Source organism: Larus michahellis, chromosome 5, assembly GCF_964199755.1.
Source record: "Larus michahellis chromosome 5, bLarMic1.1, whole genome shotgun sequence".
Classification (NCBI taxonomy): domain Eukaryota; kingdom Metazoa; phylum Chordata; class Aves; order Charadriiformes; family Laridae; genus Larus; species Larus michahellis.
Window position 1 is genome coordinate 1,138,128 of NC_133900.1, and position 19,252 is coordinate 1,157,379.

General features: G+C 41.7%; 1 protein-coding gene across 9 annotated transcripts in view; it reads right to left on the minus strand.

Annotated features, from left to right (window-relative positions):
* The window catches only part of ANKRD17 (ankyrin repeat domain 17), an 88,361-nt gene that overhangs the window by 32,416 nt on the left and 36,693 nt on the right, over nucleotides 1–19,252 (minus strand). For 8 of the 9 annotated variants that reach the window (XR_012587082.1, XM_074587772.1, XM_074587771.1 and 5 more), the window contains exons 2-11: nucleotides 13,323–13,476; nucleotides 12,558–12,714; nucleotides 10,405–10,552; nucleotides 9,954–10,101; nucleotides 8,634–8,867; nucleotides 7,964–8,058; nucleotides 2,696–2,933; nucleotides 1,954–2,145; nucleotides 1,474–1,583; nucleotides 573–660 (exon numbers count right to left, since the gene is read on the minus strand). Coding sequence is in view for 8 of the 9 variants with exons in the window: in XM_074587772.1 (XP_074443873.1) it covers nucleotides 573–660; nucleotides 1,474–1,583; nucleotides 1,954–2,145; nucleotides 2,696–2,933; nucleotides 7,964–8,058; nucleotides 8,634–8,867; nucleotides 9,954–10,101; nucleotides 10,405–10,552; nucleotides 12,558–12,714; nucleotides 13,323–13,476 (1,564 nt within the window). In the remaining variant the exon portion in view is untranslated. The remainder of the gene's footprint in view (nucleotides 1–572; nucleotides 661–1,473; nucleotides 1,584–1,953; nucleotides 2,146–2,695; nucleotides 2,934–7,963; nucleotides 8,059–8,633; nucleotides 8,868–9,953; nucleotides 10,102–10,404; nucleotides 10,553–12,557; nucleotides 12,715–13,322; nucleotides 13,477–19,252) is intronic. The other variant, XM_074587767.1, reaches the window with a different exon arrangement.

A 19,252-nucleotide genomic window follows, 5' to 3' on the forward strand; every position in this document is an offset into this window, starting at 1 on the left:
GGCATCAGCAAGACTAATTGCAGCTCTGCTTCTTTCCTCTACAAACTACACAGGGGAAATTAAACCACCCCGGAAGCTTTAGGCCAGTTCTGTGCCACAGGAGGAAGGTACAAGAAAAATCCCTCAGTATCAGCTCAAGCGAGAGAAAACAGCGCTTCCAAGCTCTGTATCAACTCCATGCGTTCAACAGCGATGTAAGGCTGGAGCTGACAGTTCTGACAACACACAGCAAGTTGTAGTCAAAACTCTGAAACAAACATGCACTTGAAATTAAACTTCTGCAAAGAGAGTGTTCAAAAACACCGGGAGCACGGAGACACCCAGAATCCACTACTACTGTCGCTGCTTTTACTAGGAATTACAGACTGCAATATAGAACTGTTTTTAGAAGCAGCTGCGGTTCCCACTAATCCCACCAGAAACCAGAGGTGATCGTTGCCTGCTTAGTTTGAGAATCACTACTAAAGTTAAAACATGTGAAACAGATCCAAGGAAGTTACACTAGTACTGACATGTTCTTAACTTCCAGCATTTCCAACAGCAGGAAAACCAAAACCTTTCCCCAGTCTTACCTTTGCTAATCAAGAACTGAACAGTGCAAACATGACCAGCCCTTGCAGCTTTCATGAGAGGAGTTCTTCCACCTTCCGATTCGTGCTCCTAGAGCAGATAAGGAAAGGCTTAAAATTCAACATTAACATGTGTGAAAGGAGGCAATTCAGCCTTTTGGTTTTTGGAAAGGAAAGACACCCGACGTGGGAGATCCCTTTTTAGTGTTTCACAAACTACAGACACAAACTGAAGTAACATCTGAACTGAGTGTACCTTGCAGACAGATGAAACTATCTAGCTACCTTTGCACAGGTCTGAGACTCCTGGACAAGAAGCACTCAAGCACCCGGTGGGGATTTTAGTTGAACAAAACATGTCATGCTTAACTGCAGTTTTTGATAACATATTGGTGTATAAGCCTACTGAAATGTAAAAATCGATTTACCTCCATCATCTTAATTCCATTCCAGTACACCAAATAGATCACATCAGAACAGAACTAGCAACTGTTCGCTCCTTAAGGAACAGAAGAAATTTGCAGATACCAGTATTAACCCATCATCAGCTCAACAACTCTAAGCTAAACACCATTCAGGATGCACATGACAAAAGAAAAAAATCTCCGATTTTTCTGTACAAGCAACCTTGAACAGCTCGGAAATGCTTTAGACATCAACCGCCAAAGTACTGCAACTGACCTAAGCACTTTCAGGTAATTAAACAACCTAAAATCCATTAGGAAAGCATCACTAACTCCCACTTAGTTAAAAGAAAAAGGTTAAAGGTAATTCAAATACAACTATAACAACTAACAGTAAACTCAGAAGTTTTCAGCAATGAACACAAGACCCCCCCAAAAAAGTAAATGGACATTAATAAAAAAATTAATTAGGAAATAAAGTTAAGAAGGTGATGACTTACCAGATCAGCACCTGCCTGAAGTAAGACATCTGCTACATCAGTATGGCCATTTTCACAGGCGTATGTCAGGGCTGTGTCCCCGGTTGCTGTTGTTGCATGCACGTTAGCCCCTGCAGCAGCAGTAACGAGGAAGTAAACGTTATGAAGTTCATCACAGAAAACATGCAAGTCTCTTCACAATCTTTACCAGGTGATTCTTAACTTCCCCCTTCCAGTCCAACATCTATGAAACTGACAACTTAGTCATACTCTAGAGGAATAAAAAAAATAAACTAGAAGTTCAGTTCCAAGCGAGTTTACATCAATTTAACCTTCAGAAGCTAAATTAGCATCCAACTAGCAGATTACTTCAGGTTCCACAAAGCTTTGCTGCCAAGTTCAAGCAGCTGCTAATGAAATTGGAATGAATATGGAAAAAGGTATTTTTCTCTTAAAGTTATTTTAAGACTCTACAGAACTGTTAACAAAGTTACTCCATACCTGCAGCTAATAAATATTTAACCAGCTCCAAATGACCCTCTTGAGCAGCCTCCATCAAAGGTGTGGAACAACCAAGTTCTATGTCAGCTCCTGCTTTAATAAGAAAATCAGCAACCTCCAAAAAACCTCCACAGCAAGCCAGAGTCAATGCTGTTTCTTGCGTCTCCTCTGTTTGAGCATTGATGTTTGCTCCTTCAAAAAACAAAACACCAAAACCACAGATACATCAGAAAACACCAGTTACTGAAACCAGTATCGACAGACAAAGCCACTTCCTAAGGCACAAGGCATCTTCTGATTACATCTCATCTCTAGAGCTGCAGAAATTTCCTTCTAAAAATCACAGTGTATCCAACTAAAAGATTTCAACTTTATTTAACTGTTTGGAAAACCCTCTGACGGCCTCAAAGCACTTCAGCAATAACACCATCTCAGGATAGGCCAAGGCCATCGTGCAGAGTGCAAGTTACCACATTAACTGTTCACTATTCGATGTCAAAAAACACAAACCTGGTGACAAACAAATGAGAATAACTACTTACTAAGTAAAAGAGTAAAGCAAAGGATATTTTGTTTAAAAAAAAAAACAACCCAAAAATCACTAACTTACCAAAAAGTGGGAGGGGTGAGTTCAAAAGATGTTGAAGAACGAGATCAAATTACTCAGCTTCTCCTCCCCACCTCCCCACCGTATGCAGAGGCCTACGGAATTACAGTCCACAGAAGGCACTGCAATAGTTACCTTGCCCCAGTAACAGTGCCACCATCTCTTCATGGCCTTCTCTAGCTGCTTCCATTAGTGGTGTGTATCCTTCATCGTTTACCTCTTCCAAGTTAGCTCCACGTTCAATTAACAAAGCTGCCAGTTCCACGTGCCCACCACAGGCTGCCAGAGTCAAGGGAGACTCAAAAGAGTCAGCGGGCATGTTCACCTGAGCTCCGCTGTCAAGAAGTAACCTTGCCACTTCCACATGGCCATCCTAGGAATTCAAAAAACCAAGATCAAAAGAAACGTCAAAACAGAAAAATCCCTCCTCTTCTCCAAAGCTTCAAGCACTCACCAAGTCAGATTCCGTCAGAAGACACAGAAAGAAACAAGTGAGCGAAGAAGTCAAAAAATACAATGTAACTTGCCTAACAGTTTTCTTAAGTATTTGAGGCTAAAGATCTACTCTTAAACAGGCACAAGAAGAAGCTTCAAGCATGTGTTACTGAATATGTTCAATTCAAAAACCAAAACATTGTGAACCACATAACAAACTTTCCTGCCACTGGCATAAGTAACAAGCTGGTCAGCTTCTTCCTATCAGACTCAAGTCCAAGCGTTCCGATGGACAATAAATTACCACTCAAATGTATTTCTTCTCGCGTTCTGCCAACAAATTTACTGCTAACAATACAAGCAGCAATAAATACAGGAGTATTAAGGGAATTTTCAGTCAAAAAAAAAATCTTCTCTCAGATGCAAGAACAGGTTTTGATGTTCTTACTAACAACTACAAAACCCTGACTTTGCAAACAAGTCACTCCATAGCAATGCTCCCTGCTTTGCCTAAGAGTGGGAATTTTGTTTTAAATTCAACATGCAGTTGCATTATTTGTTAAACCTCGTGTATTTTAGTTATAAGAACAACTCATGTCAGGAACAGAGTTTGCCCTCAGGTCCATGCAGACTGTTAGTGTCTCGGAGTATTAACATTGCACATTCCCAGCTTTTGGGGAAAGACGTGGAAGAGAAGACAGGGTTCAGATTTAGCAATTTTGCCTCCTTCCTTTCTTGGAAAGAAGCCGTGCACAATGACATTGCCTGCCTCTTGGCTCCTGCAAAACTATTTCACTGCTCAATTTAATAGCAGAGTCAGGACCTACTTTCTCCCTCCGAGAGAAAAGCCGAGACAAGAGCACATGGCAGGAGTTCCTCATACATCTCAGGAGCCACCTGAACCACAGCCTTCCCTTGGCAGGATTTTCCAGGTACCATTATCATGCTGTCAAACTCGTTTTCCCAAAACATAGCTCCTAAGTTTGCTTTCTTCCTTTGGAAGCAAAGAAAATATTTGAGCATATGATCTTCATCATGTTTTTTTATGCCATAAATTCAGGAAGGATTTGAAGTGGCTTTTCAGCTCTGTGTTTACACTGGCGGCCTGACGGTGACATATCTGACTGCCATCCAATCCCCCTTTTGTTGAGACAGCAGCAGAGACCAGCTTGGGCACCATGGACCACCAACCACACAAACTCTCCAAGCTAGTCTTCTCCATGAGGAAGCTGCCATCGGTCAGGCTTGTAGTAACCGTAATGGGAAAAGGTCTGACACACAAAACACAGGAGGCTGTGTAGAAAAACCAGCAGCTTAGCAGGAACAGGAGGCGACCCCAAGGCTGTCATTGAACAAGGTAAGCAGACCTTGAGCTCAGATTAACTCATAAGTGGCAAATTGCAGCCATCGCACCAAGCTAGAAACTACAACCACAAAACCTCTTCTCCAGACACAACACAAAACTGCATCTGACATTTCTGCACTTCATTTTCTTAAGTGTTTTACACCTTCTTCTGATATCCAAGGAGCAAAACACGATTTCCTCTCAGAAAAAATATCTAGGACATTAACTAGGACATATTCACCTTTTACATGAAATGACAATACTATTTTAGGGAAAAACTCCAAGACTCCATAAAGAATCTTTCCTCAGGGAAATGCAGAGACGGTGCCTCAACCGTCAGGCTCTGGCAAGACAGCTCACTAATCACCCCTGACTCAAGACAAGCACGGCAATCCGCAGAATAAAGGGATACTTCAAACCTGCTTATATGGGCCAAGTGGCCTGGAGAGTAACTGCTGGTGTTTAACCACACACAGAAGCTTCATCTGGGCTTTAACCAACCTTGCAATGGGGCGGTGCCATTCAGCTCGTCTACAACAGCTAGGAAAAAGCCTCACAATTGCTATTAGATCACCCAAAAAAAAAAAAAATCATCTGATCAACCTGCAGAAGCACACCAGGTGTATTTTAAAGATCAACCACTGTGGGCAACCCGCACTCAGCCCTCCCTGTGAATGATTAAGTTACTTCAGTAAGAGGAAGCGCCAGCTAGACAAACCTGCTTTTTGCTCCAACAAGGCAAGTCGCATTGCCCAACAACTCACCTGCATTAAACCCATGTCAACCACCGTCTACAAAAAAAAAGAAAGCTCTCGGGTCAGAAGTCTTCCTGAATGCCGCGTAGGACAAGATTTAAACAATCTCACTAGCTTGCATGTAAGCGCTACACCACATACAAACAATTGTCACCTATATTCAAGTTCAATGCCATCCCAGAGACAGGAGTTTTCTTCTGCTACTGAAGAGCAACAACTGTTTCTGCAGGAAAAGCACGCTGAGATGAGAAGCGCCTGCACTGCTTTATTTCAGACCGCAGCCTTTTCAAGTCCTGCCTTCGAAAGCTGCTCCCTCTCAAGCCGAGCTGAAGGTACTGAGGCTCTCAACTATCCATCAATCCCGAGCCACAGCGTGGAAATGCCTACTCAGGAACAGCTTCTTGCAGAAACAAGGGAGACATATTTTTTTCCTACCTCTCAGTAAATCTTAAGAAAAAACGGGTCTCAACGTTTCTGCGAGTCCAATGGACTGTTGTTAGTCTGTTGGTGGAGGGAAAAGGGGAGGGGAAGAGGCTGGCAAGGACAAGAAGGCTCGCCCCGTGGCTCCATAGCAGCTTCCTCTGCAAACTTCTCATCTGTCAAAAAGCCGGACTGACAAGAAGGCTACTGCAACATCAAGCAAGGGAATTTTATCGTCGCCTCCCAGGGAACTGCAAGGGCAGCACCTACGATATTTATACGGCTGATCTATTAAGATTTCAGGGTGAGATAAACACCAGCTGAACTCCTGTTTATCTATGTGCCTTTCGCTCTAACAACTTCTTGAGAAGTGTAATGCTTTCTGTTAATGATTCCCCTGTCTCAAGTCATTAACTTCCTTGAATAGACATAACTGGCTGATTTGAGCACCATTACAGTTATTTCAGGAAAGGGAAGACTAAATAAGGTTTTGCGGCACTCCTCGCCAGCCACAGATACACAACCTGACACCACACAAGGCTAGTGACGTGAAAAGCTCACCTCAGGAGAAATCTAATGAGAGAGGAGGGTAAAAAGGAAACATCAAGAGACAAGTTTTCTGTTTTACTTCTCAGTTCCATATTCAGATGGAGGATTTGGAATATGTTGGCAGAAGGTATAAACAAACTGCTGAGCTACCTAAGCATGCTGCTGCTGTGCATCTGAAATAGAGGAAACCCCCGCAGGAAGCACTGCCCAACGTTCAGGGTCACAAAGAAAACTAGGGGGAGGCCTAAAAATTGAACGTAATTCTACTCCATTTTGGTTTATTTTCTTTTCTCCAGCAGGAGAAGTTCAAAACATTCTCATTTGTAGAAACACAAGCTAACGCCTGCTGGACTTTTCATGCTGCTGGCTCACCCCTGCCAACCCTCAGTAGGGTGCAGGGTTAACAAACTCACGGCAGCACATTCATTTCTCTCAGAGGGAGTAGCACAGTCTAAACAATTCCTGCAGGAGAAATAAAGGGAATAAATGACACATTTACTCCATCATCAAAAGAAATCTTCAAGGGAAAAGGCTAAAGCAATTGGATCCTATTACCTCAGGTAACACATAGGAAACAGATTTCAAATAGGATATGTGCTTTAAAGAAGATGCAGATGTATGAGACTTGAATAGCTGTTCAAACCTATCAGCACTTCAAACAGAAAAAACTACCCGAAGACACAGATTTAGCAAGTCTTCTTCCCTACAAAAGCCTGGAACAATCTCAAGTCCAGCATCAATTATACCATTCCAGCATTAAAATGTATCCATAAATATCCTTTTAAGGGAAAGCTTCACATATTTGCGTTCTACTGCAAGAAACTATTATCCAAAAATCAGTTGTTCTCAGAATTTTACTAAATTTTACAAAAAGGCAATCTATTCTATGGCGTCATTTTGTAGTTGCCTCAGACAGGCAAAGCAGCAACACCAAAGTACTCTTACTACTAAGAGGTTAACGATTTCCCCTCTCATCTCCTAGTTGCTCCCCAAACAGCTTCTGATCCTGTGCTTTCAAATGTGGCTGTGTGAACCGTACTAAGCCACGCTGCAGACGCACACCTGAACTTAACCACCTCCACTGAAAGAGAACTTAGCTTACAAACTCCTTAAACAGCAAACAGGTCTGTTAAATGCCTCCAACAGTCAGGTTACAACCATATTCACGGCTTATGTTTAGCACATTAGAATTGCTAAAAGCATTTCAACACCCACTGAGAATCTTCCTCTAAGTTATTAATTTGGCAATTCCTGTACAAAGGATTTTCTCATCGTAAACCGAAAGTTTCTCACTCAGAAGCCTGCAAAATTACACAAAGCAAAAAAAAATTTTCTGTTCCAGAAAAATCATTATTATTTACTTTTCACTATCTCGAAGTTCATAATTTCTCTGAACTGAGGTCACAAAAGTATGAGACTCAAACCAGGCCCCCGTGATTATGAGAAGAGGAAGTGACACGAGGAGAGATGCAGCCTACAGAAGCTGCTTTAGGATAACAAACATGCTTCCTCACTGACCTCTGCCGCTTACGGAAAAAAAAAATAAAATCAAGTGCAGCCGGACCTACAGAAACCTACTTATTCAAATGATGGGTTAGCAGAGCTCTCCTGCTAATGCTCCTGGGATGCAAGTTTCACCTGGTGGCTTTTAAGAATGCAGCAACTTTGTCCGCCATGAGAGGAACAAGTTCAGTTTTTCTCTTTTAGGAAAGACTGTTTTTTAATAAGTATTCCCCTGCTGTCCACCTCCAATTTCTTCTGCGAAAGGGCAATCGAGCACGCAGGAGAACCGAAACATCACATAGTTTAGTTCTGTACCAAAAAGAATCACTTTGTTCATCTTCAGGAAGCAAAGAAAGAGTACGTGCGCCTCCCCTGCTGACATCGTCCAGCTCTTACCATGCAAGCCTCCATGAGAGCAGTGTGCATTTCATCGGTCTTGTGTTCCTGGTCTGCACCAGCTTCCAGCAGAAATCTCACCATTTCTAGATGGCCTGTATGGAGAAAATATTTAACAGATAAAACTACTTTGGAGAGCACATCTCACAAGTCACTGAAATAGTCTAATGTACATAATGAAGGTACATAACGTACATCATTAGCTGCCTAATACTCCAAGGGAGGCAAAAAAGGCCTGTTGCCTAAGCACTGACACCTAAAAGACAAGACCCTAGTTTTTGCTTGTTTTCCAGTCCTCCAAAATTATGTAATTTCTGATAATATATAATAATATAGCTACAACACAGAAAGTTTACCATACTTCCTCTATGACAAAGCAGATTAGTTCCTTGTCTCCTAATTCATTTAATAGAGAATTTTTTAAAGCATCGTAACGACTCAGACACAAGGTTTATATCTTGATACTTGCACTCTCCACACGGATCTTCATTTTATGTATGGCACATACATGCCACGTGCCAGGATAAAAGCATCAGAAAGCATCTACTCAGAGCCTTAACATTAATTTTTCCCTGGACAGCAAGGCAGAGTAAATACTTTCTGAGAAGACTTTTCACACCCAGCACACTTGTCCACACCTTTGTATCAAGTATGGAATTTGGTTCTATACCTTTGTAGCAAGCCAGCGTAAGCGCGCTCTCCTTGAATTCATTGGAATGCGTATTTATGCCCGCTCCATTTTCTAACAGCACTCTGGCCACTTCCACGTGGCCGGCACTGCCCGCTTCCATCAGCGGAGTGTGACCGTTCTCGTTATGGTCCTCGATACTGGCGCCCGATTCCAGCAGTACTTTCACAACATCAACATAGCCTCCAGCACAGGCATACGTAAGGGCTGTATTGCCTAAAGCCAGAAGAGAAAAAGGTTCGATAACTCCATTTGATAGCATTCCTACACTGGGAACTTCAACTTATGCCCCAGTTCATCGCTTTTACCTGGCTACCTTACTAAACAGATTTTTTTCAGACTACAGACCAAGCACTACGGGGCGGGGAGGGGGGGGGAAGCAAGTAACTGCTCAAAGGAGCTCAGTGCTGACAGACTGAAGATCTCTATGTGCCTCGTGACTCTATTGATGTACTTCTCTTGCCGTTTCTATCCCAGTTTCCATCACAAAACCCCATCCTTTTTCCTGTAAATCAGCAGGGACACGTCAAGTCTTAAAACACCTCAAAAGGGCTAGCTCAAAAATGCCCACAGTCTTCACAAGGCGATGAAAACAACCTCCACAGAAAAACTACAAAAACATGTATCTGAACAGAACAGTCAAAGAATACGCTTTTATGAAAGATACCTTGAAAAGAAGTTGAAAGTCAAAGGAGCATTGCTGCTCAGAACTACTTCACTGAAGAAAATTAAATTTAAAAAACCAAGGTGGCTTTCTGGTATCCCAACTTTCTTCATCATTCAGGGTCAGCACTCGCATTGTCAATGACTGTTGACTACACAAAATCTCTCCACTTCAAGGCTGCACAAACTAAGATGACTGCCAATTTCATCACTTCAACACAAATGCCTACCACAATGCCACAGGAAAAGCGGGCAGGGGAGAGAGGGGAACAAAAAAAAGGGGCCATCTTCTCATGTTTACTGTTTTCCCTTGATTTCCTAGACCTGACACCAAATAATTTTGTATGTACACACAAACTTCCCAAACTGTGCTTAAAATACTATGTGACAACAATCCTCGGTATACAACTACCTTTCACTTACTAATTGACCTTATCTACTTTTGTACGCCTGCAACCAACTAATATTTTATAGCTTCATTTAAAAAAGAAGGCAGAAGCTAAACAGAAAAACCACCAGGAAGCTTTCTGCGTTGCTTCGCTGAGAGACGTTCCTACCAAATTTCCACACACAGTTTCCCACACACTGGAAATCTCAGCTTTTCAGTCGTTTTCAACAAGGTCGAACACGCTTACTTACCTGTTGATGACTGTGCATTCACATCAGCACCATGAGCTAGCAGCAACTTGACAATTTTGACATGTCCGCCATTAGCAGCGGCCATTAAAGGTGTTATGTCTCCTTTAATGCCACGGTCCTCTACATTAGCATGCATTGCCAGAAGAACCTGGGAACAGAAGGGTGATCAACAACACTGGGAAGTGACAAACCAGTGTGTCAAGATGGTTGAAAAGCCACACGAAGCCCCCACCTTCACCAACACACAGTTTTGTGTTAAAACCACTTAAAGAAGTAAGCACAAAGAATGCATTACCAATATTCAGTTTACATATAAGTCTTCATTGCCAGTTAACTGTGACTTTTTCTGCTACCTTAACACAACCTTCCAGGTGCGTAAGACCGGAATACAATCATTCAACTCTTAACTTTTATACAATACACATATACTAAAACCAACAAGGAAACCAACCTGCGCAAGCTCATAATATCCTGCTGAGCAGGCCAAACAAAGGAGGCTTTCCCCTTCTTCTGTGTGCTCGTTCACACTTCGTCCTTCAATTAGCAACTTCCGCACAGCATTTACATCTCCTTCTGAACAAGCCTCTGCCAAGCTGCGGCTAGTAAGACAGAAAGCATTTAAAAGTGAAAATGGACTACGCTCTACGTGCACAGTAAAAATCCAGTACGCCACAAGGATGCAGCCAACAAAAAAGGAAAACCCCAATCTAAAAAAAGTGCCAACTGCTAGTTAAAGAGGTGTCACTTAAGGTTTTCCACATAAGTTCTCTGAAAATTGAGTAATGTGCATACTCAACCACTCCAGTTACTAAATTTTAACAGGAGTTTACATGAGAAACATCTGCAGGATGACTATTTAGGTTACCAGATTCTGCAATATGTACAACTGAAGCAGAAAACATGTTGAGAGAAGACACAATCGTGGACTTGATTTACTGTCTCAGCACTACACATGCAGCACAATATTATATCCTACAGAAGTACAAAACCTCTTTGGGTAATCACAGAAACAGCCTTTTCTTCTTAACAACACTTTAACTTTTGTTCAGCACCGTAACTGTTAATTAAACTAAACCAAACCTCCTGCATCGCTCTTCTATAACATAATTAATCACTTCCCCTCTGTCCGTGATCTTGCAATGCAATCCAACATTTCAATTGTGGCCCTAACTCAACCAAGCCGCGAAGAGTAAAATTCTCCTGGCTTGGTAAGCTGTAAGTCAGAGTACTTGTGGTTCTCGTGTCACTCTATGAGTTACTGACTTGTATTATCTATCATTGGTTCAGTCAAAGAAGGGCATACTGGAAGCATATTTTCAATCCCTCCGATTCTGTCTACATTGCCTTCATTCCAAAACAGTGATTGTTTTGTAAGAATAATAAAGAAAAAAAAAATCAAGTCTGACATATTTCTCTCTTCTCCTCCAAATAATTGTATTAATAATAATAAACCCAAGACTACCGGCTTCATCCCACCCCCTGCCCCTTCCTCTCTTCTGCATTTAGGACGCCCCATCAACACAGAACTAACTCAAAAGTGAATGGAAAAATAAGGTAGTTGACAGAAAGCCATATAACCCAATGCAGATATGAGCAATTCTTAAAATACTCAAGATGCTAAAGCAGGTATTTGTGTAGCAAGGACTAACTTATACCTGTATATTGTACCCAGGACTCCTATTTAATTTGTGCCACCAGACACAATATTAATATATGGAGAATTATTTCTCAAATGTGTCTGTTCACTGCATTTCCCACTTTATTTTTATTTCCCATGTCCTCTGTCCTCAGGAGCAACTTTGGCCACAGCCACCGTTCACAAGAAAAGGGGTGTGCAGGGGCGGAGAGGGACACACATAGAATAGAAGCAGACATAACCCCGAACTATTCTGCTCTTTGTGTGCCCTGATCTACACAGGAGGAAAAGTCTCTCTGCAGTTACTCAGTATACAAGGAACAAATGGCCAACTAGCACAGCAGCACTCGGTTGCTCCTACTAACACTCTGTTACTCTTGTACTGAAGCTTAGGACAGCCTGGAAGGGAACCTTCTTTTCCTCTCCCTCATAAAACCCCCAGTAAAACGAAAACGCGCAAAGCCAGCAAGGCCAGTACAAAGCAGCGACTCCCCCGCCGAGGCCCTGTCCAAGGTCCTACCCAGCGCCAGGGATCTGCTGGCCACCGCCAAGGCGCCATGCCCTCAAGTTCTCCTTCCTCAATTAAAGAGGCACTCTGAAGTTCTCTAAAACTAACAGAGTCGGGTATTTTTTGGTCCAAAAGCTTGCTTCATGCTATCACAGAATGACCCGCTGGGACTTTGCCCATTCTAATGCCCATACTATTTAAGAGCAGAGGCATCTTGTTTCTACAGTGAAATTTCTCAGAGCGTCATTTCTGAATTCTAAGCAGTATTAATTGCTCCAACTCCCCATTGCAAGACCTGACAGTCCAGGAATATTTAACAGAATAATCACAGGTGATAACTTCGCACTAATTCCACTTGAGTAAGAGTTTCACCATCCTGTAATCAAAAGTGATACAGCAAGAAAAACTGCTTCTAAAAGTAACAAACTACTAAAAACATCCAGTAGAAAATTTGGCTTACTTGTCCGTCTGCCCTGCATTTGCTGTGCTTTCTGCTCTCATCCGGGTAAGTGCAGCGGCAGCTTCATCCAACGCGCAACTGACCGAGGAAGTCAGTCTGCGAAGCACCTCAGGATCTGCAAATGCTTTACCATCAGCTGTAGACAGTTTACCTATTCCTTTCATCCCAATTTACAACAAATTGGTACGCGTGCCAGAAAAGGAGAAAACAGAGAAGTTGAAATTGAGCCTATGAGATCTGTTGGCAGAAACACCCCAAGCATAATGAACTACAGCTTCCAAAAATGAAGGGATTAGCTGTTTACAAGACTAATTTAAAAGCTGCACTCAGATGTGATGTGCACAAATGAAACCCTCCAATCTGCAGAAGGCATTATTTTCAACTATTGCCAACTACTTAGTATAAGCAACTAGTAAAGCTTTTCATACAGCAATTGTTGCAAAACAGCGCCACATAAAGCAATTTAGTTTTTGATATAAAGCTGCAAGCCAAGGTCGGATGTCAATTTTTACTCAGGTTTTTAGAAATCTAATGTTGGAGGAATATGATTAGAAGCACAGCCTGCTCATGAAACTCATTTTCCAAAGCTTGAAATGCTTTCATAAACTCCTTTCTCTTCCATGACTTGCACAACCTTGCCAAGTACACACCGCCTTACATTCTACGTTCGTATCATGCTCATATGGATTAGAGTTATGCAAGCAGTTCCAGCAGGGTCTCATGTAAGGCGTCGGGGTTAAACCTGCATGGGACACGACTACTTACCTGCAGCTTCAAGTAAAGCTTCTAATCTTGCCTGGGTTTCTGGATCTACTGTTCTCAGGTCAGCACCATCGGCAGTACTTGACAAAAGCAATTTAGAAGCTGTTTCCAACATCGGGTTTTCAAGATCATCCTGATCCAAGATAAACGATTCCACCTGAAAAATAACAAAACTGGTTTAAGAATGATACTTAAAATACAAAAGAAAAACAACCCACAGTTGCAATTATCACTTAAGCATTTGCTTTTTAAGTACTTTGTTAGCCAAACTATCCTCAGTTGACTCAAAAGGGCACTATTTCATCAAGGGAAGCAATGAGATTCTCCAAGATCACATACAAAGAATGTACGTTTTATCATCTTATCCATTTGCTCTGTAACTACACAATATACTAGGAAAGTTTCTGACTGACTTCACATCTCCTCACTGCACTCTAGAGTTTTCAAGTCCAACTGAACACAGAGAGGGAACACTGAAAGAATACATAATGCTCCAAAAGGCCTGAAGGCAGTGGCTGCCATGAGTTTCTATGCAAGCTGTTGGTCTGTTGGGTTTTCTTCCACCTCAAAGCATCAAAGATACATATAACAAAGACAGAATTATTCCGTTTCACACAACCCAGTCATCTTTCTAAGAAAGCCTCAAATGGCATTAAACACTACTAGCTCACAAAACCAGAAAAACTACTTCATCACTATTTTAGCGGTTACTGTCGTTTTCTGACTTGCAGAAAAATTCTCTCAGCTATCTCACTTCTTTCAAGTCTGCCATCTCCTAATCCAACATTCTGAAAAAATAAAAGGACCAGCAAAATGTTCCAGATATAATCAACTCAAATGCAACATACAGGGGTTTCACAGAATCTCTCTCAAGAACACATTTATTTAAAACATTACCTACAGAATATGTAACCCATTGTATCTGCCTTTTTCAGAAAACAGATGCCGAGTGGTCTAAGTTCTTCTAAAGATCCTTCTTTCCTGTACTCTCCATTGGTTTTGGTTGTGAAACACATAGAAGGTAAGGAAGAGATCAGCACATAAGACAGAAAAGCCCCTAGTATCCGTTTGTGCTTTACAGCCTGATAAAGGAAGACTGGCACAAGCAGTTTAGAAAAGACAGTCCTCCAAGGGTTCCACAAACACACCCCTCAGCCCATAAACTAGCCATAGAATCATTTATGGGGTTAGAAAGACCAAGTCTAAACAACCCCCTACAAAGCTCACCAGCCTCAAAAATTTACACCTTCAAAAAAATCAAAGAAATAAAAAAATAAAAACCAATGCCAAACCAAAACCAAAATCAGTCCAAATGCAAGTCTGCCAGACAAACGAACCGCATGTGTCAGCCACCCCTAAATCGTGTTACCCACACAATTAAAAACCTTCAATGATCTTTCGATAAAAGCAGCTACTGTCTGTAGTCTACTACAGTCGGTCTACTTCCACGTGGAATAGAGTTCATCAAGATAGAAATACAATTCATTTTATTCTTAACATTCATGTGTGTCTCCAAAGTTTAAAAGCAGTCACAAGTTCACATTCCTGCAGATACATACTCTAAGAACCTAAATGGACAGATAAACTAGATAACGACTCCTGGAAGGGCTCCCTCCATCCTCCCACCTATTCCCTTGTCACAAGTCAAGAGCTCACACAACACCTTTTCCTTCTGCAGTGTGCCTCCAGCTCCAAGCTTACTGGGATACAGTGCTAGCAGATAGCCTGAACCTCAACACCTGGTTGTGCAGGAAGGTGGGCTGAGAAGTACTTTCAAAAATACTTCAATTTATCACTTCAACAATACCATTGAGAAACAGTATCTCCTCTCAGGCAGCTTTTGGCAATACACAAGTATACACCTCAGGGGCATCTCTGATGCCTCCTTCCAGTCCTTTGAAGCCTCTTTGCCCTCCTTCTTCAAACCTGGGGACGCAGCAAGCTGAAGGGGATGACTTCCACCTTCTGGTCAAAGTGGCTCCAATCACAGTATCTGCAGCTTTCCAGCTTGGCAAACCGGCGAAGGCAACTCCTAGTTTCCTCCCCAGTCCTGAGGAACAATTCACTCCTGCCTCGCCAGCATCCAGCGCTGCTCCGTGCATCTGTGAGGCCATTTTTAGGCCGGTTTTGGTTCATCTGAGGACTTGCCATTTGTCTTCTTCCAGAGGACTGCGCCTGGTGTAGCATGCAGCAAGAGAGAGGAACTACGACGCTGTTCCGCAGCCAAGTGACAGATTTCCCCACTGGAAAGGCAAACTACTGAGCAGTCGGAAGGATTCTTGGCTCACCCAACTCATGCAGAATCCCTACTACTTAGACTCACTGAAAAAAATCTCATCTGAGTGAGATATTTAACAGCTGGTCACGGTTCTTCTTAACACTATGAAATATTTGCTAAGAAAAAAGTCGAAATAGGAAAACGTCTCTCCCACACTCACATCCTCTCCCCTCAAATTAGGTCTTGTATGCAGTTTAAGTTTCAAATGGAAAAATCTTCCCATTTTCCTTCCAGCTAAGAATATCAGCGTGGTATGATTAAAAAAACAAATATAACTCAATGCGAACAAGGAGAAAAAGCAATTCACCAACAAACAATACAGCACCAAGACAACCACAAGTTCTCAGGACAAAACTTCTCTTGCAATTGAGTTTTGCAAATGCTTATATTATGTGCTGTCACTTAAACCATTTCAGAGAAACATCTCAAGAAATGAACTTATTAAGTAACAAATTTAGGCTATTTTATGACATTCAATATCGCCAGTTTTCTTTTTCCAAGGTAGAAGAGATACATCTTCAACCCGCAGCTTGCAGAACTTTCCATCGAGCCTCCACTTCCACTCTTCCCTATTCTCACAATTGCCTTTTAGCTTAAGAGTTTCATCAGTCTTGTCTTTTCGTCTGGTTTGACGTGACACAGAACACCACGCAGCGTGACAGTGTTAAAAGACACAGTGTCTAACAGCAGTGAATAAAACTGCATTTTGGTAGAAGTCAAAATTCCATTTTCATTTCTCAGAAAACACTGCCTTCTCCACAGAAGCTACAAACTAAAGACAAAGCTTTTCCATTTACTAGGCCAAGTAAACAGACATTTCCTTTAATGGTCTTCAGATGTATTTTATTTCCCTTAACTAAAAAAATGTGTAGAATAGTACACTAATGCTCCACCTTACATATCAGAATATTTCATCTGGGTTCTCAGTCAGCATTTCTGCGATCAAACAATGCTCTGACATAATCCAATTGTTCAGACAGTCCCCAACAGAAGGCCTTTTACAAGATTTCTCCTCCTCTCTCATCCTGCAATAAAACCCTCATGTTCTGTACTTGCTCGACTTTCCTTTGCCCGTAATCACTTCTAGCGTATCTGATGTTTCTACAATTAAGGAAGATGCTAGGAGAACAAAATTACCAAGTTCTGACTACTCTCAAACAGAACAGCACACAGTTTTGACATGTTGAATGCAACTGTAGAGAAAAATTTAAAAAGGGTCTTGAAAAGCGCGGCGTTAACATGTATATAAATCCAAACCTCAAGGAAATTTCACGCTACGAGTACCCTAGCATATGTACATTCTGAATAGTATTTTTCTAGGCAAAAGAGTCATTCTAAGTTTTCCAAGTATCGGAATACTAGACTAAACTTAAATTTTCAACATTACGTGCTTTTATCACCTCTCATTAGAAAAACAAGTTCTATCCCTCCTTAAAGCTTTGCAACAACATCAAATTGGGTTCTGCACGCTCGCCCTCTCCCTCAGGGACCCCTTTCAGCAAAAAAAACCCCATGAATTGGATTTGAAGAGGAGGAGTCAGTCACCTATCAATTTCAATTTTAGTACTAATTAGCCTCTTCCTAATTTTATGTCAAGCCAGGCAGGAAGGGAGGAAGATACATTCCACCCACAAACAACTGTCTCTTCACATCTTCTCCACTTAGGAGAGAGAAATCCAGTACTCAACACCACACAACTCCAGAACCACACCATCAACTACGGTATCAAGCTAGTCAAGTCTCTTAACCACCAGAACTGGTACACAACACCTAAAGTTAACATTACAAGCCTGAAGTGACAGCAATTCTAACCTTACCCTCAGCACAAGCACCTGCCACACACTGGCCATTTGGTATGAAAACTTTTCATATGCATCAAAACACAACAAACTCACCTGACCACAACACGATTCACCTCCGATGAAGCTGCACAACTTCACTGACATGAAGCTCTCATCTCATCTGATGCCATGCAATCAAAGAACCCAAGAGCAAAGCTAAGCTTTTTTGTTACACCAGTGACTTTGGCACCTTTAAAGTGTCACTTGATTTAGTGCCTGAACTCCCTCTTTTCATGCATATCTAACGCTTTGTAATATTTACACTTTACATCAATATAGTCGCCCACAAAGCATTACCGGAGAGCTTTATGATTAGCTAAACTTTACCAATAGTAAAGAACAACAAAAGCAACTACTTAAAATTTCATTTCTGAACAATGGCAGAAAACAATTAGTTTCCAGCATCCACCACCTACTACAGCCCTTAATGCAGAATGACAAAAGCCCATTATTTATCCATCTAATCAGGACAGAGCTGCCATGAATAGCGCTGGTCATTAATCTACAGAGCATCTCTAGCATTTGTTTATCACTTTTACAGTTTTTCCTCAATCACAGCTGTGCTGTAAGGACAACCCAGAGGCATTACGAAAAGACCATAAAAAGTCATTTTCTCCTCCTTATCTCAGGTTCCCCACCTGCTTTCAAGAGCTCAAGAGCCCATTTTGCCCGTTGCATTCCCTAGTCCTTCTCTTGAAGGCCATCCTGCACACACACATTATTTATGTGCAGCTGCTTTCTAGCGTTTAGTCACAAATTAACACAGAGTAAATATTCAAGACCTTACAGTCCATATAAAATACAGAAATTAACAGGATATTGCCGTACCATGTGGCATCTGAGCGCGGATGGACAGAAAGGGTGGGCAGTAAACAGCTGCTTAATTGTCTGGTACATTTAGGCACAGACTGGCATTAACGCAGCCCCAAGACTTGTTCCTAAGAACCTGAAGAGCATCCAAGGCCAAACATCCAGCAACACCTTCCTGGTACCAATGCAAGCTCCTGGCTGCGTTGCAGCCATTGCTTATAGTAAGAGCACAGACAATATAACATTTCTCTATCTTACATGAGGACACGCTCAGAAAAAGTAGTAAACAATTCTTAAAGTATCAAGTAAACAGTGAAACACAGTTTAAGTGTCTGCAAACAACAGATCTCCAGGGCTGTGAAACAGCAAGTCGTGCTCACTAACATAACAGTATGAACCTTTTTTATGCTTCAGTGTTTTTAAGCTCCGTAAACAACAGCATCTGAAACCTGATTTGGATGAACCACACTAGCTCAGACAAATATTTTAAAAGGCCCAAAAAACACCTTTCATGAAAAATTATTTTTTTCTACAGGTTTTTCTTTCTTCTTCTCAGGGCTGGCCCCTGCTTTCTCGGTTTATAATCCAACAGCAGATTCGGTTCTCAACTTTTGTCAGATGACTCCCATGACTTTCGCCTCATATCACATTTGTACAACTTGCTAAATTTTTACCTCGGCACTTGGGCCTTTGGTGTTCGATACCCAGAGGGAGCCCAGTGGAGCCAATGACAATGAAGACTTTCCGAAAAACCCAGCGTACAAGGAAGGGCTAGTGGCTATTGCCATGTAACGAACTTCACCCCCTCAAACAGACCTTAACCAACAGTCCTTTTCTCTTATTTCTTACCGAGGTATTTCTTACTTATGGAAGGACCTACTGCCAACTTTCAACCACTCTAACAGTTGATTTTTCCCAGCTCCAAAATTTTTGAAGAGCAGCAAAAAGTTTATAAAGACACTATGAAATTTATCGAGGATTTTCAAGTCCATCGGGTATTGCAA